The sequence below is a fragment of the Dromiciops gliroides genome, chromosome 6 (assembly GCF_019393635.1).
Source record: "Dromiciops gliroides isolate mDroGli1 chromosome 6, mDroGli1.pri, whole genome shotgun sequence".
Classification (NCBI taxonomy): Eukaryota; Metazoa; Chordata; class Mammalia; order Microbiotheria; family Microbiotheriidae; genus Dromiciops; species Dromiciops gliroides.
Window position 1 is genome coordinate 25,347,894 of NC_057866.1, and position 25,459 is coordinate 25,373,352.

At 45.3% G+C, this 25,459-nt stretch overlaps 1 protein-coding gene across 1 annotated transcript in view; it reads left to right on the top strand.

Annotated features, from left to right (window-relative positions):
• The window catches only part of SYT13 (synaptotagmin 13), a 60,547-nt gene extending 45,903 nt beyond the window's left edge, over window positions 1-14,644 (top strand). The window contains exon 6 of the mRNA XM_043970022.1: window positions 3,254-14,644. Within this exon, the coding sequence (XP_043825957.1) occupies window positions 3,254-3,558 (305 nt within the window). The 3' untranslated portion in view covers window positions 3,559-14,644. The remainder of the gene's footprint in view (window positions 1-3,253) is intronic.
• The last annotated feature ends 10,815 nt before the right edge of the window (window positions 14,645-25,459 follow it).

Sequence of the window (25,459 nt, forward strand, 5' to 3'; positions counted from 1 at the left end):
TCCCATTTTGCTTGTGGGGAAACTAAGGCACAGGGAGATGAAGTGACTTGCCCAGGGTTACACAGCTAGGAAGTGTCCCAGACAGCATCTGAATTCAGGCCTTCTTGATCCCAAGTTTAGCCATCTGGCCGTGATACTAGAGATACAATCATTGCTTAGCTCCAGCTTTCCTTCTCTTCAGAATTTGCCAGTTCTCCACCTTCATACCAGCTGTGCGTGTGTGATGGCAGAAGGTCTGCGGGGGCTAGTTGATGGGACCTGAGGCTCAGAGAATCTGCTTGTTGTGGGGGCCAGTGTACATAGGGTGCCTAGCTAGATGGCCTCCTTTCAGGGTCCGGGACCCTGAGACTTTCCTTACTCGATGCCAGGGCTCCCCAAATGTCTGAAATAAGTCACCTCGCCATTGGTACCAGTGTGGCTTCATGGGTTTAGGAGGCCCAGGACCATAGAACTGACAGCGGGAAGGACCTTAGAGGTCTTTAATTTCTACTCCCTCATTTTACAAAAGAGAAAACTAGGGTCCAGGGAAAAGCGACTTGTCCAAGGTCACAGCTAATAAATAACAGAACTCAGTCGAACCCAAGTTCCCTTTCTCCCAACTCATAGATTTTCCCACTAAACCACACAGAACCAAAGGACAGGAAGGAATCTTTCACTCGTTGCCCGAGAATCTCACTGTGCTCTCAGAATGCAGAATCAGAGAATGGTAGAACTTCAGAGATAGAAGGGACATCAGCAGCTGCCTCGTCCAACATCTGAGCAAGAATAAGCTCCCTAGCATCAGTGACAACAAGTGCATGTTCGAAAGCTTTTGAAAGTGTCCCCTGAGGAGCAGCCCTTTCCCCTTTGCAATAGTTCTAATTCTCAGAAAGAAACTGAACCCCCGAAGGGATCCCTCACCTGTAAGTAGCAGAACTGGGACCAGAGCTCCGGTCCCATGACTCCAGGACTGGCACTTTTCCATGACATCATAAATTCTTGGGACCCCTTTATAGGGACCAAAGGGAGTTCCCAAGACTTGGGTTTAACATCCTTGAATGAAAGGTACTGGGTGCTCCAGAACACTAGCATCATCGGCCTCACTGGTGGGATCCCAAGCAAGGGGACAAAGTCAGACTTGCCTTCCTCCTTTCCATCCCTTGCTTCTCTCTCTTCCTTGTCTTTTTCCACTAGATTGTAAGGTCCTTGGAGGCATGAACTATCTTTTTGTTAATTTCATCCCCAGCCCTTAGCACAGTGCATGGCACATAGTAGGTGCTTAATAAATGTTTATTGGATTTATTGGATTTTCTTTCTAGCTCGCTTCAGGTCAGTCCTCTTACAGCACTTGCCTCTCAAATATCATTGGCGAAGTGAAACACTAAACCACCCAGGGGCGATAATTATAGCAATAAACATTGAGTTGTAATTACTCCCACATTAGCTTTCATAACCCTGAGTTAATTGAAACTGGCCTTGGCAGTTAGATTATATCTGAAAATCCATCGTCGCATAATGGGAAATACATTTCATTTGGCATTAGGGGATTGAGGATTGAATTTTTGCCCTTTGTGACCTTGGTCAAGTCCCTTCCCCACTCTGGGCCTGTTTCCTCACCTATAATATGAGACCATTGGACCAGATGATCCTAAGGCCTTTTCCAACTTTAAATAGTATGAGTTCTTATACAGGCATTGGTCTTAGAATTTCTGGGAGAAGTTTATGGCAGTGCATTCAGAAGCCTTTCACCCTCAGAGTCAGGGTATCCACTTTTGTTGCCGCGAGTAAAATTTGGGCTGGGTATGCAACATGGGTCAGTGGGAAGTTTGGAGTCAGAGGAGGTCGGCTTGAAGGCTGAGAGACAAGTGAGATGCAAACTGGCTCTGGGGTTAGAGGAACCTGGGTTCAAATCCCGTCTCTGATACTTTTTTCTAGCTGGGCAGCCTTGGGAGAGTCGTTGAACTTCCCTGGGTCTCATTTTCCTCACCTGGAAACTTTGATTGGGCGTCTTTGGGAAAGTAACTGCCTCTCTCAGTCTTTGTTTCCCCTGCTGTTAAATGGAAGATGAGATGAACTCTTGGGCCTTTTCTAGCTTTAAATCTATGAGTGTAGAACCAAGGTTAATGTTTGAAAAAGCCTTTTTCAAAGAACAAGAAACAGATGAGAGGAATCCAGCTGGACAGTCGGCCAAGAGACGAGTCATCTCGATGGACTTGGAAGGACACTGAAAACAAGTATAGGGAGGATGAGTGCTGCTTATTCCTGACCCCCCTCCCCATTTGCACTTGGATGGCTGCCTTCTCCAGGAAGCCCTCTCTATTCTCCCCATCCCCATCCTTAGCGATTTTTCTTCTTTTGGAACAGAGGAAAAAGTGCTGAATCAGGATTCAAATCCCACCTCAAATGCTTATTACTACATGACCTTGGGTGAGTGCTTAGCACAGTACCCTGAGCATAGTAGGTGCTTCATAAATAGTTCTTGAACTCAATTATTGAATCGAAGTCACTTCACTTCCTGGGCCTCAGTTTCCATCTCTGTGAAATGAGGGAGTTGGACTAGATTGCCTCTGAGGTCCCTTTTAACTCTAAATCCACAGCTCTATCACCTCCAATTCTCACAGTGCTTTGGAACGCCTCCCCTTCACTTAACAGAATCTGATCTGATCTATGGTTATGTGAGTAGCTTACTGACCTGGGCTGGTTCTCTCTTCCTTAGGGAGGCCAGTGGCCTCCGGCTCCCAGGAGTTCCTCATATTCTTGTTGGACACCCAATAGGCTTAGCCTGTGGTAATTCAGACCTCCAGAGCTCAAGCAATCCACAAGCCTCAGCCTTTCTCAATAGCCTGAATGAAAGGCATGTGCCACCATGCTCAGCATTCCTTCCCGCTCAAAATCTAGGATCCACAAATGCAAACTACTCAAAACCCCACTAGGAGAACCTCCACACAATTATTCTTAGGCATAGATGGGGCAGGAATGGATGGGGTGAAAGATCGTGTTCCTTGGCCCAATCCCAACATTCTTCAGAGGAAGCTGAATCAGTTTACCCCCTCATGTTTCTTCTAGCTCCCAAATTCTAAGATTCTGTGGTTACTTCCATTCTGTCCCTTGATCCCAGATTATTGGTTTAACTGGGGCCCTAAGAAGTTGCAGAAGGGACCCATGGCTCTCTGTTAGACCAACTGGAGGGGACAACTTAGGCTGGGGACCAGCATGAAGCAGAAACTCAGCAAATTCCTCTCTCTTACAAACCCTTTGCCCCCATCCTTTGCAGATGTCTCTGTCAAGGTGACCTTGAAGCACCAGGCCCTGAAGCTTAAGAAGAAGCAGACAAAGCGGGCCAAGCACAAGCTGAACCCAGTGTGGAATGAGATGATCATGTTTGAGGTGCCCGATGATCTCCTGCGGGCCTCCAGCGTGGAGCTGGAGATGTTGGGCCAAGATAAGGCCGGCCAGAGCCACGTGCTGGGCCGCTGCAGCCTGGGCCTGCACTCCTCCGGTACCCAGCGCAGCCACTGGGAAGAGATGCTCAAGAATCCCCGCCGGCAGATTGCCATGTGGCACCAGCTCCAGATGTAGCCCCAAGAGGCCCCTCCTTCTTGTCCCACCTGCCTTCATCCATCTGTCTCCCCACCTTCTCCCCATTCTACTCTCAGCCAGATCATAGGCTCAGGAGACCATGGAAGATGTTTGGAAAGGCCGAGGCCCCCTAGGATCCCTGTCATCGCAAGTCAGGTGCATCCCTCAATGAGCTTTTATTAAGTACTTACTGTGTGCTAAGAAAAAAGGCCTTTGATCTCTGACAACGGAGCAGAAATAGGACCTTGGTGATCACCCTACTGAGTGCACACAGTGATTCCCTTCCTACTTGCCAAAAAGATGGGTGAGTTCCAGCCCATGTGCATGAGACAGCCCACACACAGATGGGCAGACAGGCCTTGGAAAAAAGGCAAAGGAAAGCTTGATCTGACAAACATTTCATTATTTTTGAAATGCCTCTTCTCGAACACCATGTTCCTGTTGATAGAGTAAATAAGAGTTTCCCTATTTTTTTAAGACTTAAAAGAACTTCAGAATGTCAATAGGGAGTAACTTTCAAGGTCATACAGTCCAATCCCTGCTCCCCAACCCCCCCCCCCAGGAAAAAACTGCTTGGATACGTCCAGTGATGGAGAATTGAAGTGGCAGAAAGAGGGCTGGGTTCGGAGTCAGAGGCTCTGGGTTCAGATCTCGGCTCTACTTCTTAGTACCTGTGTGGCGTTGGGCAAGAAAGGTAAAGACCTCCCTTCTGTAAACTAGGAAATCCCAAACACCCTCTCCATCTCCAGATCTGGGGTCCTAAAGAGGCAACCAGCTGTTTTTGAAAATAAGTTTTATTGATTCCATTTTGTTTTTCAAAAACAGTTCTGGAAATATCGCTCTCCCCTTTTCAGCTTTCAATCCCATGCTCTTGTGAACTAAAAATAATCTGGATTCCAGTTCTGGCCCTATCACTTTCTTTCCATGTATCACCCCTCTTGGCCTGAGTTTTCTCATCTGTGAAATGGGGACTCTGAGGCTACTATCTACCTCACAGGGTGAGGGAATTCCTTTTTATAAGGAGCTGAGTGCCACAGAAAGGTCAGCTCCCTTGGTTAACTTAATTATGTAGTCCTTGAATCAAGCTTTCCTTTGCATTTTGACCATGCACAGATGGGTGCACCCATTAGCCAATGGGCAGTTGCTTGAGGCTTAATGACTTGCACACAGAATACTCCATCCGAGCCTAACCAGTGTCCTTGTTCACATTGTAAGGAGAGCAAGTGGCCTATGGAGAATGTTACTCCTCAGCTTGTTGGCCAAGATGTTGGGAGGCGGCCACAGTACAGTGGGGAGATCCTGGCTTTTCAGCCACAGGACGCAGGTTCAAAACCCGCCTCTGACTTTTACTATCTATGTGACTCTGGGTGAGTCCCCTCCCAGGGCCTCAGCTTCCCCACCATAAAAACGAATGGGTTGTCGGATGTCCCTTCCAGCTTGAGATCTGGGAGTCTCCTGCTCCAGCAAGAGAATCTCCAAAGAGTTGGCCACACGAATAGAACAAGCATTGTAAGGTGATCTGGTTGGGTGGACAGAACACCATGCTCTGAGCCCAGCAACACCACAGTTCTATTTGTTCCCTGTCTTTGATTCACTGAGGAGCACTGGGCAACTCAAGAGGTCTTGAATTATCTTGGTTTGGCCATCTCTAAAACTGGATGAACAATATCTGGCCAGGGTGGAGTTTGTAGGTAGAGGAGATGCCCAAATGGTTCTGGGGGTCTCCTGGGGACCTGTTCTTTTCAGTGAAGAATCCAAAGGGTTATGATTGGCCTGGAGTATTGTCTTTCCCTTCTGCCTTTAGGAGGAAGCATCCGAGAAGCTGTAGGAGTGTGCACAGACACGGTTTCTGGATCTTAGAGGTGGAGCTCAGGGAGGCAGCAGTGCCTGGCCTTTGGGATCCTATTGGCCAGACACTTATCTTTTAGCATTCTAATGGACTAAAAAGTAGATCCTTTGCTCCAATGGGGAAAAGGACATCTAGAACCCATAAAATATTTGTTCTCCAAAGGACTTTAGAGAGTATAACATCCATGCTGGAAAGGATCATATGACCTGGAACATAGAGGACTAGAGCCAGACAGACCTTATAACATAGAACATAGAATGTGAGAGCAGGAGGAACCCTTAGGACATGGGATGTCAGAATTGGAAGGGACTTAGAACACAGAATGTCAGAGGTGGGAGGGGTCTTAGAATGTAGAATACTGGAATGGAAGGGACTTTGGAGTTCATTTGCTTTATCCTTTATTGAACATGTAGGGAAACTGAGGCCCCAAGAAGGGGAGATATGATTCTGAGCTTACAAAGGGAGTAAGCAGCTGAATCGGGACATGTAGTAGACAGGTCAGGATAGAACATCACTCCATTTGCAGATTACCCTTGGCATCTCCCATTAGAATTTTCCTTTTGGAACTGGGAACCTTCCTTTCCAGTTGCAGAGTTTTATTGGGGGCTCTTCAAACATCTTCTAGAATGGGAACTTGATGTGCCTGGTAAGCTGGAAGGTTGGCATTGGAGATAGAGAGCCAAGGAGCTTGAGATAGGGAGGAGGAGAGATGGCCTCTGAGAATTGACCTAGAATGTTCTCTTGCCCCTTGTTAGCTCTCCATAAGGTTGTGGAGTGACAGTGGCAGGACCGTGTGCCTGGATTCCCTTTTGCTCCTGTCATCTCGGACTTGCTTATCATTCTAAGAGCACAGGGTTCATGGCCTCTCATCTCTGCCTTACCCATGTTCTCCCTTTGAGTGTGTGAACAGCCATGTTATGATCCTGGCCTTGGCAGCAGGTTGGCTAGACCCCGTTCCTCCTGGCCTGGCTTGGTGAATCCCACTCCCCGAGCTCGGGTCTCTTCCTCTGCTTGGATTGATTGTATTTTCTATGCAGGCAGAGTGTTCCAGAGCAGTGCCTGGGTGGCCTGATTTCCAGAGTCCCAAGAAGGCTCATTTGACCCTAAAAAGGCTTCCTCCTTTTGGTCTCCTTATGCCTGACATTGAAGTTGGGGCTTCATTCATTTGGCTTAAGGCTTGATTACCTTTTTGAAACATAAATGCGACAGGAAGGGTTTGGACAAGATGGCCTCTGTGATCTTCCCCAGCTTTATATCCCATGAACCCTCTGGTCTTTGAGGTCCTTTTCAGGGCTAATTGTATGACCCTATGGTCATGAGCTCCCTGGGAGAGGTGACTCACTATTAGCTCTTTACTGTTCAACAAAGTTGAGTTTCCCATAAATGAACCAAGTTCAGCAGAGGGAAAAAGTCAAATGATTGGGAGGATGCTGGGTCCCTATAAGGCAGAGGGGTGAGTGAAAGGGGTGACTGGAAGAGGAGAAAAGTGACAGGAGCTAGAGGAGGAGACTGAGGACACCCCAGAGCAATCTGCCCAAACTCTCACTTTGTCTGTAGGGGCTTGTAAGGTGTGTCCCAAGCTGGTTGCACCTTCATCTAAAGGGATTCCTACTCCAATTGAGTCATGGAAGGACCCAGCTAAAGAGGAAGAGGAAGACAGGACACTGCAGAAACCAAGAGACCCACAGAAATGGGTAAAGGCAAGTCCACCTGTAGATGTGGCTGAGACTGAATTAAGCAGTAGGCTTCTGCTAAGTAATTCTATCCATTACCTACCAGTCAGTCAGTCAACAAGCATTATTAAGCTCTTATGGCATTCCATCAACTGTGCTAAATTCTGGGGATGCAATGAAAGGCAAAAATATTCCGTGCCCTCAGAGAGCTCCCATTGTAATGGGGGTGATCACAGATCCATAACTAAGTACATTCAAGAGATATAGGGAGCAAATACAAGGTGATCCGAGAGCAGAAGCACTAGCAGCTTAGGGGGACCAAGACAGTCCTAGAGAAAGTGGGATTTGAGCTGAGTCTTGAAGTCAGGTGGCTAAGAAGTGGTGGTGAGGAGGGAGAGCCTTCTGGGCAAGGGAGATAAGTAGTTCACAAGCTCAGGGTTGGGATAGGAAGAATAGCAGAAGGCCCGGTGTCTAGGGGTCCCTTGGCCCAGCAGATATAAGGGAATGAAGTATACAGAGATGAGAAAGGAAGGAAGAGGCCAAGTTATAGAGAGCTTTAGATGTTAAAGCGAGGACTCTCTATTTAGTCTTGGAAGTCACAGGGAGACTGACAAATTGTGTGTGTGTGTGTGGGGGGGTAATGGTCAAACTTAGGCTTTAGGAAAATTACCTTGGTGCCTGAGGGGAGAATGGATTTGAATGGGGAGGGTCAAAGCCGAGAAGAAAACTAGACAGGTATTTCAGTAGTCCAGGTAAGAGGTGGTGAAAGCTTGACCCAGTGTGGTGGCTGGGTGAGGGGAGAGAAGAATACACATGTACATACACAAATACATATATACATACACATACACACATACATATACACACTCATTCACACATGCATACATATGTGTATATACATATGTATAATAGTATACAATATGTATGTAAGAGAGAAGAGAAGAGGAGAGAGAGAAAAAAGTAAAGGTAATGGATTGCATATTTGGGGGTGAGGGAGAATGAGGAGCTGAGGAAGATGCCCATATCTTGGGTGATTAGGAAGCTGATGGGACCCCCGGCAGGAATAGGAAAGTTGGGAAGAGGGAAAAGGGAAAGCCAATGAGCTCCATTTTGAACATGTTGAGTTTGAGGTGCCTATAGGACATCCAGTTTTGAGATGCTCCAAAGGCAGTTGGTGATTCAGGATGAGAGCTCAGGAGGGGGCTGGGGATCATCTGTATAGAGATGATCATTGAGCCCATGGAAGTTGATGGGTTTACCAAGTGAGATAAGATAAGAGGACCTGGGATAGAACCTTAGGGCAGGCACACCCATGGTTAATGTGTGTGTGTGTGTGTGTGTGTGTGTGTGTATGTGACATGGATGAAGAACCAGTGAATGAGACAGAGGAGGAACAGTCAAATATATAGAAGGAGAACCAGGAAACTGTAGTAGAGGGGAGAGAATATCCAAGAGAATGTGGTTGACGGTCTCAGATGTATCATGTGTATTATACATATACACAGACACATGTATGTATGTGGGTAGGTAGGTGTGCTGCAGATGCAGCAGAGAGGTCATGAAGGATGCAGATGAACAGTCCATTAAGATCACCAGTACCTGTAGTTTTCTTGGCACCTAGCCCATGCACTTCCATTCAGTAAAAGATGCTGTGTCACATCTGTTTTAAGCTCACAGAATTTAGCACCCAAAGGATGACCTTTATGTAATACATGGCTATTTTTCAGGGTCAGGCCTGCCATCCTGTGCCCTGATCAGACAATGTGTGTAGTGTTCAGTTCTAGGTGCCAGATTGTCGGAAGGATGTTGTCAACTTGGAGAGTGTCTAGAGGAGAGGAGCTAGGATGATGAAAAGACTGGAAAACTTACCATCTGAGGATCATCTGAAGGAACTGGGTTTGCTTAGCCTGGAGAAAAAGATTCAGAGTGAGCATGTCCTTCAACAGCCAAAAGAATGAATCTCTAAGAGCAGAGGGGCAAGTGGTAGAGTTGATATTGGGGGACAGTAAACTTCTGGTCAAACCCTATTACAAGTTTTGTATTCAGTTTTTTTTAGTGAGGCAATGGGGGTTAAGTGACTTGCCCAGGGTCACACAGCTAGTAAGTGTCAAGTGTCTGAGTCTGGATTTGAACTCAGGTCCTCCTGAATCCAGGGCCGGTGCTCTATCCACTGTGCCACCTAGCTGCCCCTGAATTTAGTTTTGTTTTAAAGGAAAATGCACAATTGAGTATAGCTGGAGAAAAGCAATGAGGATGGTGGAAGCCGGTTCTAGAAGGAATGGCTGAAGGAATCAGAGATGGATAGTCTAGAAGTCTTGGTGGGAGTGGGAAGAGTTTGATAGACATTTGTGGATGGAAATCACACCTGTGTGACATTACGCAACTTAACTTCTCTGGGGCTCCCCTTCCCTAATGTAGAAAAGGAGAGAATCCGACTAAATGATCTTTAAAGTTCCTTCCAGTCCTAGACCCTATTGATCTATGAAATAAAGTCAGTGAGGAAGAAACAACAAATTCCTCCTGTCTGGCCTAAGTCAGATGACACTTATCCTTATCCTTAAAGCTAGCGCTATGATCATAGAACACCAGCGCTGTAGGGGGTCTTAAAACAACGATAAGGGCAGAAGGAACCTTAGAATAAAGAAATACTGAATGTTAAAGCAGACAGAAACTTTACAGAATACAAGATAATGTCAGTGCTGGAAGGATCCTTTAGCAATTGAATATCTGAGCTGGAGGGGAACTTAGAACACTGAGTGGCAGAGATGAAAGGAAGAGACTTCACAATGTGGAATGTCAGATCTGGGAGGAACCTGAGAACAAAGAACATGGGATGTCAAAACCAAGATGGACTTTAGAAGACAGGAAAAAAAAGAATTCCAGATCTTGAAGGATCCTAAAAATAAAACGTTAGAAATAGAGGAGGAGCTTAGAACATAGAACATGGGATGTGAAAACTAGGAGGGACTTTAGAACTCAGAAATTAAAATGTCAAATCTAGAAGGGGCCCTAAAATAGACTATTAGAAATGAATGGGGGCACAGTGGATAAAGTAGCAGCCCTGGATTCAGGAGAACCTGAGTTCAAATCTGGACTCAGACACTTGACACTTACTAGCTGTGTGACCTTGGGCAAGTCACTTAACCCTCATTTCTCCACCATTAAAAAAACCCAAACAAACAAAAGAAAGAAAGAAATGAATGGGGAGTTTAAGAACATATAATGTCAGTTGTAGGAAGGACCTTAGAACATGGAATGGCAGAGCAGAATGGAACCTTAGACCATCATGTGTTAGCACTGGAATGGACCTTAGAACACATAGCCCATGAAATGCCAGAATTTAACATTCTAATTACCCTGATGTGTATCTCTATCTTTAGATCATGGGATGTGGATAAACACTGTGGGGCTCATTTCAGAATGCCTTCTGACCTCAGTTCTATTCAGCAAACATTTACTAATCAGTCAACCAGAATTTATTAAGCACCAACTATGTGCCAGATGCTGGGCTAAGTTTGAAAGGCAAAAATAAGAAAACAAAACAAAACAAAACAAAACAAAGGCAGAAATAGTCTCTGCCCTCAAGGAATATACATTCTAATGGGGAGACACCAAATTCATAACTGGGCACATAAAAGATAGCCAGAGTAGATGGAAGGCAATCTCAGATACTATAGCCGAGGGGACTGGGAAAGGTTTCTTGCAGAATATGGATTTGAGCTGAGTCTTGAAGAAATCCAGAAAAGTTAGAGAACAGAAGGGAGGAGAGAGAACATTCCAGGCTTGGGGGACAACCAATGTAACGACACCTATGTGCAAGGTGGGCCAGCTAGATGGCACCATCTGAAGATCTGTGGATCTTAATGGCCAGGTAGTTCAATAGGTCTGCAGTATTCTTTGGCAGCCAAGAAAGTTGCAATGTTAAGTCATGTTGAGAGAGGCCTAGTATTGAGGGGTAAGTTGATGATAGCTAAGATTCTCTGCCCTAATCAAAACACCTGGAATATTGTATTCAGTTCTAGGTGAAACATTTTAGGAACTCTATTGATAACCTAGAAATAGCCCAGAGAAGGGCAAACAGCATGGGGGAGAGTCTTGAGACTGACAATATGGAGATGAGTTGAAGGAACTGAAAATGAGAAGACTTGGAGTCAGGGTCACAAGGTAAATATTTAACATCTGGCTCTCTGGAAAAGAAAAAAAAAGTCATGCATGACACACCTTTAAATTTAATCTGCGTTATTAACATTTTCCCCATCACTTTCTTAAATCTAGACAATCCACAAAATGATAAATCAAGTCTTGATTTGTAGCATTGTGATTTCTGAGGTGCAAGTTCTTATACTGAAAATTTAACAGTGGGCTCCTGTGAGCTGGTAGGACCTGGCCCCCCTCACATTGCTGGGTATAGTAGTGGATTTTAAACATTTGAATGACTGTCATATAGAACAGTAATTAGATTAGCTAGAGGGTGGAACCAAAGGCAACAGGTAGAATTTGCATTTAAATTTAAGTCTGATGTCAGGAAAAACTTATTACCCATTATTGCTATCCCAAAGTAGACTACATGATCTTGGGAAGGAGCAGCATCCTCTTCATTGGCCATCTTCAAGTCAAGGCTGAATGACCACTTGTCAGGTGCATCATAATGGGGATTACTCTTCACAGGTGTTGTTAGGGAATAGGGACTAGCTCTATCATTTCATCAACACAGAGAACACTCAGATGAGGAAACTCTGTTCAGGTATGAGTTGGTCCAAATGACCTCTGAAGTCTCTTCCATTTTTGAAATTCTGTGACTGAAACACAGGTTTCCTGACTCCAAATCTAACTTTCTTCTGTGCCAGAGGCATCAAACTCAAATAGAAAGAGATACCTGCACACTTTTATTATCTATGTTATATTGTATTTTTGTTTATTTTGTTAAATAGGTCTCGATTATATTTGGATCTGGTTGCACCACACTCTTGAGTTTTGTGGGCAAAGCCACCTTTTCACAATTTCAGTGGGCCCTTGTATTATGACAAGGGACCAGGGTTCATATAGGAGGAAATTTGTGGGACACTCAACCTGGACTCTCAAAGAAGTAATCCATCAGCCATGTTTCATTGGTTGTAACTTCTCACATCGTTTTTGTGAAAATCCTAGGTTTCTTATACTAGGAATTGAGACATTGAAGGTGGACCAGCTGTGTAGTGGCTGGAATTTCTTACAGGAGCCAAGACATTCAGGAATTATTCCTTAAATCATCCTCTTCTTACCTGACAATGCCTTTGAGTATTTTGGGCCATGGGGTCTTTAGTAGTTCTGCCCCCTCCCTCCCAACAAAGGCCCTCTAATCCTGGCTCTTAAATTATGCCCATTTGTGTTGTCCTCATTATTCTAAACTTGAGATGTTACAGATGACTTTGATGATAATGGCAAGTATGTGGATGTGAAGTCAAAGGACCTGAGTTTGACTCTATTTGGAGTTCTCTAAGAAAAGAAAGATCATGTCTTAGCTATTTGTCCCCAAGTCCATTATTAATAATCGAGATCCTATTATAATCGAGATCCTATTATAATTATCTTGGTTTCATTTACCAGCGCTGGATGAAAATGCCTTTTGGTACAGTGGATAGAATGCTGGATTAAGAGTCAGAAAGACCTAGTTTCAGATCCCACTTCAGATACTTACTAGCTATGTATCCCTGGTCAAACCATCATGGGGTCAAACAACGAACAAGTATATGTTAAGCTCCTATTATTTGCCAGGCACTGTTCTAGAAAGAAATTACTTCTACTCTCAAGAAGGGTCTCAGAAAGTAATCTAGTCCACCCCCCGCCCACTTTAGAGGTCAAAATACTGAAACAATGGTGAAATGACTTGCCCAAGGTCACATAGGAAGTAAGTGGCCAAGCTGGTCCTGAGACTTCATGCTTAGTTCTTTCCACTGGGTGGCTCTGCTTCCCAATTATGTAACTTTTCTGAACCTCAGTTTCCTCATCTTTAAAATGGAAAAACAGGAACACCCCTCTCAGAATTATTAAAAGGATCAAATGAGATAATGGATTTCTGTACAAGCCACAGAGCACCATGGGCTGAGAAAAATAATAGAAGACTAGTCTTAGAGCCAGGAAGACCTAGGTTTAAGTCCCTCTTTGACCACATGCTGGCTGTATGGCCCGGGACAATTCACTTAACCTCTGTGTGTCCGAGGCAAAACCCAGAGCAAATACATTGCAAAGAAGGTGCCCATCTGCATTGGTAGAAGATGTTACTAACTGGGGTGGGGGGGGTTCTTAAAACCAACAAAATCACATATCCAGTAAAACTTTGAGCTTTTGTTTTTCTTATTTTCATGTTTGGATATAAATGGTTCTGGGTCAATCTATTATTGTCCTTTCATGTTTCATATTTCGTCAACTATTGCATTGGTGGATAAAGTGTCTGATTTTGCAATTGAATGAAAGTGTTGGGATTGAGGCTTATCTGTGGATTCAGTGAATTATTACCATCATGATTATTAGAAAGTAGCTTGGTGTAGTGGAAAGAAAGTTGGCTTTAGAGTCAGTAGACCTGAGTCCAAATCTTGGAGGTGACACTTACTAGCAGAGTAGATGTGGGCAAGTCCTCTCAATTCCAGATTCCTCCAAGCCCCTGTTGTGTAAATCAGTGATAAGTGCTCCCTACCTTGAAGGGTTGTTGTTAAAGAAAACCCCTTGTAAACCTAAACATGTGCTATAAATGTGTATTGTTATGTTGATGTAATGAACAAGATAGAACAGTCTCACCATGGCTGTCCCACACTGGAACTCTATCCTAATGAATTTTCAACCTTTGTTGGTCCCAGTTGCCCATGTGTAAGAAGATCCTTTGTTGTGTCATCTGACCATATATGTAATGGACTTGTTTATGGTGGCCCCCAAAGTCAAGTGAGCACACCATTCTAGGATAGACCTATGTGTATTTCACTATGGAGGAATCTCTAAAGAACTGAATCAAGGACATGAATCAGAGATGAGACAATTAAGAGATACTAGCTCAGGCAAATACAGCTACCACTAGAATCCAAAAGAAAAACATCTGCTCCCTCCAGAACTCAACCCGAGGTCTGGGAGAATATCTCTCCATGTCATTATTTCTTGCATTGAATCCAAATGGATCAGCCACCATTTACTGGGAATCTACTATGGAAAAGAGATGCTGCATGCCCATGTGCATCTATCCCAGATGTGGTCCTAGATGCAAATCCTTCAGTAAAATGGCCAAAGGAAATCCCTGGAAGTATTTTTGACAGGAAGCCGGTTGCTGCTCAACTTTAAGGAGTCCAAGGTGTGGGAAGTGAATGAAATGACAAATGGAATTGGGGGATAGGGAGCTGATCAAGAGAGTCCTATCCCTGGTGATCCTGTGTCCCAGTTTCCTGTTGTCTGTTCAGTGCTAAATGTTTTGGTGTTTGTATTTCAACCATGATCTGAAGCACAAGGAGACAGCATGGAGTTGCTGTTGTTATGTGTCTGGTGTGATGGTGCCAGAGAACAGAGAAGCACCTTGTGATAAATAAATAACCTTCAACTGGGATATCTGAGTGATAGTTTCTTTCTTGCCCAGGTTCTGGAGGAGGTATCTGTGTTTGGAGCCTATTCAGTTAGGTTCAGTTCTAGTCAACAAATATTTTCAAATGAAAATCTGCCTTCTCTGCCTCCCATCTCCCCATCCCATCCATCACTGACAAAGCTAGAAAAATAAAACTACTATTACAAACATGTACAGTCAAGTAAAGACAAATTCCTACATTGGTCATGTCAAAAAAAATAAGCCTAATATATATTGTGAGACTCTTACTTCTCTATCTGGGAATGAATAGCATATTTCATCATGAGTCCTTTGGAATTGTGATTGGTAATTTTGTTGATCAGGTTCTTTGAATAACAACAATATTGTACAGATGAACAAAGTTGCTTGGTGTACAATATTGTTATTGTATAAATTTTTCTCCTGGTTCTGCTCACCTCACTTTACATCAGTTCATATAAGTCTTTACAGGTTTCTTAAAATGTCCCCTTTATCTCTTCTAGCACAGTAGTATTCTATCGCATACACATACCATAACTGGCTCAGCCATTCTCCAATTAATGAATACCCCCTAAGTTTCCAATTTTTTGCCACCAGAAAAGAGCTGCTATAAATATTTTTGTACATACAGGTCCTTTTCTTATTTCTTTGATCTATTTTGGGATATAGGCTCTGGGTCAAAGGATATATACAGCTTTATAGTTTTGGGGGGCAGGGTTACAAATTACCTTCCAGAACAACACTACATCAATGTTCCCTGTTTTCCCATGACTCCCTCCCCCCAGTATTTGTCATTTTCCTTTTTTGGCCAACTTTGCCAATCTGATGCATGTGAAGCCACACACACACTTACTAAGTGCTTATTGTGTGCAAGATTAGAGGCATGGTATATAAAATACTAGATAGAGAAACCCAGCTTGCAATTGAACATCTCACACTGCTTGGTTATTTATCATTGAGCAAGTTTTGGAGCCCTAATTACTCTCTAAGAGTTAGTTAACTTAATATGATATAGTTAACAAGAGAAGAAATCTTGTGGCTATTGCTACACATACTCAGTGAAGTTTAAACTACTCAAGAGTTTCCATTGGTTGTATCTACTAATTCATAGCTGGCTGTGGTCTACCCTGGTGGTCCCCACTGCTGAAATCCTAAAGCCTTGACATATTGATACTTGCTTAAGTCATTGAGCTACTCGTTTTTTTCAAGGATGGGGCAGGAGACAACAATACAAGCCCTGGTTTCAAGAGACTCATAGACTATTTGGGTAGAGAGGGTGAAGAGAATGCTATGTATTTGTGTTAGGTGACCAAAGTCAGAAAGTCCACACATAATTTGAGTAGGGGGCAATATGATGTAGTAAAAGGAACATTGGAATTTGAGCCGAGGTAATAGATCTGGAAAAGACCTTAGAGACCATTTAGTAAAACCCTCTCATTTTATAGATGAGGAAACCAAATCCTAGGCTTAAGTGGTTTGCCCAAGGTAGCACAGGTAGCTGTGACTCAAACTCAGAACCCGTGACTCCAAGTTCAGTCTTCTTTTTACTGAATCACACAGTCCTGGGTTTGAATCCTGGTGCTTCTATTTGCTGACCTGTGTAACTTTGGGCCAATCGCTTTTCATCTTTGGGGCTTTAGTTTCATCCTCTATAAAATAAAATAAAATTTTACTCTATAAAATGAGTAGGTTGAAGTAGAACATCATTAAGGTCATCACTAAGAACATCACTTGGGTCCTGGGATCCCGAGAGATGTGTTATAAGGGACCTTGAAGGTCCTGGAAAATAAAAAAAAGTCAGAAAGCTACATCATCTTCCTTTGGACAAAGAGTTGGAGAAGCTGGGCTGATGTCCACATACCGGAGGGTGAGAAGGGAACAAATAAATTCTCAAATTCCATTGACCTCGGCCGACAGAGGCGCTGTCAAGGTGCCATCCATGGCCAACTCCTTGATCATGAGCCTCTCTGCACTGAGTCCTCCAGCATCCTCACCCCACCTCTAGCATTTTCAGGTCGGTCAGATCTTCTAGAACTTTGTCTCCAGCAGCACAGATTTCTAGGACTCAGGTAAAATTCCACACTACATCTGGACATTCAAGGAGGACTCTGCTGGTGACACTTGATCATGCCTAAGTGCCCCAAACTGCCCTTCCATTAGAGCACTTAGCTCAGACATTTGCTGGCCCCCATGCCCCAACTTTACACATGTCTAAGGCACTGCCCTCTGGCTGTCCCAGTAGCTGTCCTTCCTTAGCCCTTAGATGACTTCTAACATCCCTTTCAGCTCTTATATTCAATATTCTATGTTCTAATTATCTTTCCAACTCAGACATTGTATGATTTTTGTACTAATGTCCTTCCCAGCTCTAACATTCCTTTCTCTTTCCTCAGGTCCCTTCCAGACTGGCCATTCTAAATTCTAAAGTCCTATCTGGCTCATACACTCATTGTCCTTCCAGCCCTGACATTCTTTGTTATGTGATCTAAGGTCTCTTCCAGCCCTGACATTTTTTTCCAGGTTCCTTCCAGATCTGATGTTTTTTAAGTTCTCATACCTCTTCTAGCTTTAATATACAATTCTCTGATGTCCTTTCTGGTTTGAATATCACATTTGAAGTTCAAATGCTATGGCATTCTATGCTCTAATGTCTCTGTCAGCTCAAACAGTGAGTTTTCTGGGGCCCTTTGAGGCGCTGGCACTCTGCCCCAGCCATGTCACTTGAGAACCTGGATAAACCATTTCTCATTTGTTTAAGTGCCCAAGTGGTATTTTCCACCAAAGACTTTCTAGATCTATAGAGCCAGCTGGAAACACTCCACCCCCCCACATGCAGGATAGGCAAACCATCAGCTCCCATCTTCCTCCCAGGGCAGATACCTGGCAAGGAGAGAGGCACAGGATGTGGTAGGCAGCCACCTCGGGGTTCCAGCCATTTTCCTTATGGAAGTTACTGGATCACTGCCCCTATTCTCTCCTCTTTCACCCTGTGAAGGTGAGTCAGCCCAGATGGCCCTTTGGCATGAGCTCTTGCCTTAGCAGGTCCCTCTAGTCAAGTGGAGGAGGCACCTACCTGTGAGGGGACTAGAGCAGAGTCAGCCTTTGGCTTTGAAAGGCAAGTGTTGCCATGGAAACCAGCTGAGAGTCAGCCTGTTCCCCAGTGATGAAATCCCACACTGAAGTTGCCCTTCACATGGAGGGCAAGACAGGCCTTTGGTTCTGCTCCCTCTCTAACCATCTCTCAGACACTTCACGTAGGTCCTTGTGTCTTCTCCTCTCATGCCCTTGGCCTCTTCTAGGGACAGCTTACCGTCAAAAGGTCAGTGACAGAGATTTTGCCCCATATAAGTCCTTTTACAGCTAGAAAAACTAACCCAGGGTTTGGGCAAGGAGAGACCTGGTCATCAAGAGGAGAAATGACTCTTTCCTCTCTCCTCCAATTGCCAAGTGTTATAGTGGTTTCAAAGCAAATCTGGGTCATGAAAAGAGGAGGGAGGGAAGAACTCCAAAGCCCTAATGTACTTCTGAAAAGTAGGTGTCTGAAATGGATTTGGTTCTAGCTATCTACTGAAGCATGATGATTAAGTAATCTCTGAGTCCTGGCATGTGGGTAGACGGACCTCAGTCTCATGAAATACTGCCTAATGGCTACCATTTTGTTAAAGGAACCATCATGGTATAAGCCAGTGAAGGCCTTTGCCCTGGGTATCATCAGGAGCTGTGAGGGAAAGACACTGGTGGCAAGGGAAAGGAAACTTCTCTTCCCTGCTTAGAAAGAGAATTAGGGACTTAGTGACATGAAGATGGAGGCCTCCCCATATTCTACAAGGTTTCCTAATTCTGTAGACAGTCATTATGATCACTGTCATTGCTTTCGTCTGGGCTTGTACTTTCATAAGAATGGTCATCTCCATGATGAGGAGTCTCCCTCCCTCCATGCAGACTGTAATCTGCTTGTCAATTTATAGTCAGAGCTGCCCAAAGCTTGGAATGGAAATTGACTTGCCAATAGTTGTGTTGCTATGAGAGGTAGGAATTGAACCTGGGTCTTCTTGACCTGGAGGCTGGCTTCTCTCCATGAAGTCATGCTGCCTCTCCATATTAATATTCCATTTAATAATCTATCATCAGTCAAAAAGCATTTATTTCATGCCAACTTTGTCAGACACTGTGCCAAGTGCTAGGGAAACAAAGGCAAAAGCAGTCCCTGCCCTCAAGTAGCTTACATTCTAAGGACCTCAGAGAACAGCCAGTTCAGCACCTTCTTCCATCCACCCCAATTTGGCAGGTGTTACCAATTCTATCTCCTCGGCATCTCTCAAATCTACCTCCACAAACTAGCTCTGTACCCCTACGCTCAGGTTAGTACACATAGGTTAGGCATACAGTGGGTAATTAAATAAATGTTTATTGACACTAGTTCTGGAAAATAATGGAGGACAACAGGACCAGGGTTGGGAGATGGGGGTGGGGGAAAGGCAAAGATTTGAGGCCAGCAAGTCGATTTAAATGATTTTTATTAACAATCATCTTACATTACAAGGATAATATGACAAAAGGAAAGTCTCCGTGTACATACTGATATACCAACATAGCTCTATTTGTATCCAGTGTTCTAGGGCCCCTCACACAGGTACTATAAAGCAGAGTCTGTCAAATAATAACATTGAGAGGTTTTTTTCCTTTCAGAAAGGTGATATTAACATATTAATACATATGTAATAATAGATTTCTAGATACTCCCCCTTACCCCCCTCTTTATTTTAGCTTTTCTTGGTGATTTAAATGAACTGTTCAGCAGCAAAGGGAGAGAGTGGGGGGAAGAGAGACAACAGGGTGGGAAAAGCCCCCAAACCAATCTCTTGGTTTTCCCAAAGAGACAAAAGTGAAGGCCTGGAGAGGGGATGGAGGTAAAGAAACCTGCACCTTCACTTTTTTATTTTCAGCGTTATCCCTCCAGGCCCCCCCATCTTCTCTCACAGAGGGCCTGGGATTGCCTCCACACCCCGAGGAGCTGAGGTACAGTGCATAAAGGATCCCCACCCACCCAGGGAATGCTCTGCTTCCAGACATCCCACTTGGCTGGATTTCTACGGAGGGACAGGCAGAGATCAAGCCAGGACTGTATGCATCTCATGCTGGGCACTGAGGGGCTTTTGGAAGCTTGTTTGGCAGTTGTAGCCCAGCAGAGACCAGGGCGGGTTGGGTGGTGGGGAGCACTGGTAGAGCTGGGAGGTTGGCACACTAGAGGCAAAATCCCAGGACTCTGGATTGCAGTAGAAATGGGGATCTATTGGAAGATGAGGTACATTGGTAGAATGGTGGGGAGGCGGGGTCAGAGGAGGCTGCTTCATCTCTCTGTCTCAGTCTCTTCATCTGTAAAATGAATTGGGGAGGTGGGGTCAGACCGGAGGACCCGACTCAGAGTGACCCAGTCTGAGAGCTGGAGAGTGGAGCCAGCCAAGGGGCCATCCAGCTGCCCATCTCTGGGGTAACCACCCGGCCTCTTCTGACCCCTCCTCCTCCACCCCTCCCCACCTCCTGCAGAAAGAAAACTATTCAGCTGCACGTGCATCTGATTCCCGTCAGGGCTAGGTGAGCCCTCCGTCCATGGTACAGATAAGATGGTGCATACAAGCTGCTCTATTCACAGAGCTACTGCTGTGCCAGACACTGCCACCCCCCTTCCCGGGAGTTGGGGAAGGGCATAAGGAGGAGGCCCTAATGGTGGGACCTCAGGCACTGGCCCTTGAATCACAGAATCAGAACAGTGTAAAAGGACTAAGTAAACCTGCCTGGGGTGGGGGTTGGGGCTGAACCTCTAGGGAGGAGGAAGAGGAAGAGGATGGGGAAAAAGTGCTGTCCTGAGCTGAAGCCAGGTTGTGCAAAGTTGACTGGGCTGGAGCCCTTGGTTCTGAACTTGAGTAGTTAGTGTGTGTTTGTGTGTGTGTCCGTGTGTGTATCTGTGTGTGTGTGTATGTGTTGACCCCATTCTAGCAGCAGGTGCCCACTCTGACCTCCTCAGTGACATGTATGTACTCCATGTCTTCACCGGCAAGGACACTGGTGAATTCATCGAGAGAGGCAGACCTGGGCTGCTGGGCTGCAGGGGCAGGGGTCAAAGAGGTCTCAGACACCCTGGCCAGGATAGCTCGCTGAACTCTAGCAATTTCTGCTTGCTAGCCCCATTGTAGTGCCTGGTGCCACCCTCCACCTTGTTCTGTCCCTCGGGTGCCAGGCACTGCTGGGCAGCAGCTACTCTGAAAATCCTTGGCTAATCCGATGGCCCCCTGAGCCTCTGGCCTGGGGTTAGGGGGAGAGGAGGGGATGCTACTACTCATCTCATGGGGAACCTCCATCTCCCAGTCCCAGACAAAGGACAGTTGGTCTCACTGGGCGGGGTGGGAGATGAGGTTCTTGGGAGGAAGGCAGCGAGCTGCTTCCTGTCCCCCTGCATGCCTCAGGGCCATCCTGACAGCCTGGCATGGGATAAGAATGTCTCTTGGATTCCCGAGTTCCACGAGGAGAATTCTCTTCTTCCCCCCCCCCACCCTCTTCTGCCCCACAGAGACAGGCATTCCATGGGGCTGCCTCAACTCTCAATAGACTCTATTTTTATATCTATTCAAAACATAGAAATGTATAAATATATAGGATATTATTTATAGATATATAGACATGATTTAATCTGTTCCTCTGCATGTATACATACTGCATATGTCCATATATACTCTCTCTATGCATATATATGTATGTATGTATGCACCTATATTATACACTGATATATCCCCTGCATCCATGCACGCTACGCATCTCCAAGGGAGACCGGAATTGCATAGGTCTTAAGGGGGTGATACCATTTTAAAGATTTGGGAGGGGAGGCTCTATAAAAAGAGGCACGTACCATTTCCTTCTACCCCGAGAGGACACCTTTCTTTAGGCTAACATGCAAAGATGAACTGGGTGCCCCCTTCTCTACCCAATGAAAGCATACTGGCCAATAGGGCAAAAGGAATCCTCCCTCCGAAGCAGGGGAAGGGCCTGGATGAACTCACGGACATGTTTCTTCCAGTCTGAGGATTCTGGAAGGCTAGAATCTCTCTGAATTCTAACTCTAGGAGGCTGGAATGTGGAACAGTGGCAGGTGGGGAGAGTAGCACGTGGATCTCATGGGTCCAAAAGGGGCCCTGTTCTTCTCTAAGAAAGTCTGACCTCAGCCTGGGGCATTCTGATTGGGTAAGGATCATCACATCAGAGCTTGCTCGGGCTCCCTGAGCCTCCTGCCCCCAAAACTGGGTGGGCAGGCTTAGGAGAAATGGTGAGGGGGGACTCAGATTTGATCACCAACTTAGTGCTTAGAGGGAAAAAAAATCAAGACGTTTTCCAAACTGAGAAGAAGTATTCTAATTCTGATTCGCAAGTCAGAAACCTACCACACACTGGACCAGATGGTGTAACAAAGGGGACTTGGATGCTCCTAGTCCATAAGGTGGAGATTGGATGTAAAAAAGATGGGGTCAAGGAGGAAACTGAAGGAGTAAGAAGGTAGGGAATAGAAAAAAGAAAATGGAGAACAAGAAAGGAAGGTAACCAAGGTTGGCATCTGGAATTGCCTCAGGCTTCTAACACCACTTCTGGGGCAAAGAACATCAATAAATGCCTTTCTGATGTCTTCTCCCATTTAGAGGGAACTTGACTCCCTACCTCATTCCCTCAGGCCACCAGGGGAAGCATGGAAGATATCCCTGCCCTCATCATCCATGGAGGCAAACTGAAGTGCTTTCAAGTCCTCCATCCCACCCTCTGCTCTGTTGTCACCCCTATGTCCTTCCTCTTGGTACACACACAAACATACAACAAAATTGGGGGAAAAGTCTCTTTCCAGAAAACAAAGAAATCAGCACCAATTGCTAGGTGGGGGACACGGGTGAAATGTGACACAGAAACATATGGAGGAGATCTCAGTCATATATGTACAACCTTGAATAGTATTGGTGGGATGGTGCTCCCTCCCAACACCTTGGAGGCAAAAGAACAGGGAGGGCTCCAAACCTAAATGAGGATGAGAGCATAAGGATGTGAGATCATGAGGTTTATGGGCTAGGAAGGACCTTGGATAATGGAACACAGAATTCAGAACTGGAAAGAGCTTCAGAATACAGAACAAGGAATGTCAAAGCTGGAAGAGAGCTCAGAACATAGACTGTGGGACTTTGGAAGCACCTTAGAACATGTAGAGGTTATTAGAACCCCATCTTGCTTTAAAAGGCTTAATGTGACAATAGGAAAATCTACAACACATACTATGAAATGCATGAACACAGTTGCTAGGATGTTGAAGCTGGAAAGGATCTCACTTGGAAAAGAGAACATCAAATGTTAGAATGTGCTCACTCTTCAGAGCATAGAATGTCAGAATTGGAAGGGAGCTTAGAGTCCAGAGGTAGAAGGAATTTTTAAAACATAGAATATTAAAGTGAAGAGACTTTAGAACATAGACTGTCTGAGCTTTGACTCTAGAAAAGAAAATGTCTGAACTGGAAGGAACCTTAGAATCTCTGAGGTAGAAGGGATCTTAGAACATTAGAGCTAAAAGGAACTTTAGAACATAGACTTTCTGAGCTATAATTGACCTTTGACCCTAGAAAACAGAATATCAGCTGGAAGGAACCTTAGAACATAGAATGTCTGAGGTAGAAGGGATCTTAGAACACCAGGACTAAAGGGAACTTTAGAACATTAGAACTAAGAGAAACTTAGAACTTTAAAATTAAAAGGCAGTCTGAGTCATAATGGACCTTAGAACCTAGAAAACAGAATGTCTGAGCTAGAAGGAACCTTAGAACACAGACTGTTAAAACTGAAAGCAACCTTAGAACATAGAATGCCAGACTTGCCTGGATCTTAGATAGGTTACAGAATATGAGAGCAAGAAGGGGCCTTAGAATCGAGAATATTCAAGTGGAGAAAGGCTTTGTCAGAGCTAGAGGAGACCTGAGAACAAAGAAAATTCGATCTTCAGAGATCATCTAGTCCAATTCCATCACTTTTCAGATGAAGAAACTGAGGCCCACAGAAGGGGCAATATGATTTTCCCAAAGACCTACAAGCCCTTCCACTTTGTGTAAGCGGAAGGGCTGTTGGAACAACCCAACCTAGAACATTAGCGGGTTGTTAAAAGACGTCGGTCTCTTTTCCAGAAATTGGGAATCAGCTCTTCTGCAATGACGTGGGTGTTGGCAGGGGCTGGGGGTCATTCAGAGAAGCCGTCTCTCAAGGGCTTATCCTGAAGACCACACCAGATTGTTCTTCCATTAGGTATGCAAGGGTAACAATGGACCTCCAGTTTAGAAATGTGTGACATCTCCATCACGGGGGCCTCTCTCCTTGCCAAGGATCTATTACACCCACTCAACCTGTTTTCAAATTAAACCAGTGCCCTGAGCTTACCCAAGCACAAGAGACTAGTTGAATTTTCCTCAGTTAGCTCATGGCCAGTGCCCCAGAGGGAGAGAGGTAATTCCTGATCCAATAAAGATAAGCACTCAATGCTCAGTCCACAAGCCTCACTTGGGAGCCAAAGGCTGAGCAAAGGATCCTGCTCTAGACTAAAGTGACAGCAACAGGGAGGCCAGGAGCCCCAGGGAAATAGGACTATCAGTGGTGACTCAAAGGGGAGGAGATCTAAGGAGCAGCTTAAGGGAATGAGAAATACGGTATCCTGGGCAGTTCACCTGAGAGTGCTATCCACCAAAAGACCCCTTTCAAGGAGGCTGAAGGGGGAGAGAGAGCACGGGAGCCTAAGAATTCACAGGTTAGATCTGTATTGGAGGCTTAGATCACTTGGGACTGAATGGCATTCCAGAGAAGGCCTAAAACTCGGAGATGACAGCACCCAGGACATGGCCTTCCACCCAGAGGCCCATGGCCCTCTGGAAGCCTTGCTTGGTACAACCAGAAGCTCCTGCACATTTTACTCCATCCGAGACCTGGCTGAGGCCACAGAGTCAAGCTGGCTTCAGAAGACCAGTCTGGAGAGACTACACTCACTTGCTAGTATACTTTTCAGGAGGCTGGAAGGTCAATGAGGGAGGACTTAGGACGGAATGCTGGCCAGAGTTCTGGAGTCCATCTGTGTCCACCCTTCTAGGATCAGAGCCTAGGGCTAAACCCCAAAGGGTTAGTCCCCGAGGCCATACATGGGACCTCCTTTCCTGATTCTACGTTGAGTAGCTGGCAGATGAGTAAAGAAATGCCCATCCTACGGACAGGCTGGAAAAGGTAGGTGGGACCAGTTGACCCCGAGTCCCTGGCTTTGGGGGTCCCTTGGCACTAATCTTATTGAAATCCAACCCTGCCTTCACACATCTCTCCCTTTCTCGTCCAGTCTGCCCAAGCTGCCTTGATGAAAATCTTACTGTCAAAAATGCTTGTGGGTCTGAGTGTGGTCCAGGTAGGGAAGCAAAGGGGAAAAGGGAGGGTTCAGTCTAGTGCTTTCCAGTAGTACCCTACTTAGGTGAAGACCTAGAGCTGGACTCCCAAGGTCACAAAGGAAGTAAGTGGAAGAGTCAGGATTTGAACCCAGGTCTCCCAGCTCTAAATTTAGTGCTCTTTCCATGACATCACCACTGGCTCCCATCACCACACCTACATGATGAATGCAGGGGAGGCAGAGGTCAGTGCAAAGCCAGGTCAGTCGGCCTACTCTTTGGGGGTAAGGCAGGAAGTGCTTGGGTCCTTAGGTACGGGTCCTGCCCACCTCCCTCCTAGGTTAGGGGTGGGGAACCGTGCCAGGGGAAGGAGTCGTGTGGTAGTGGTGGT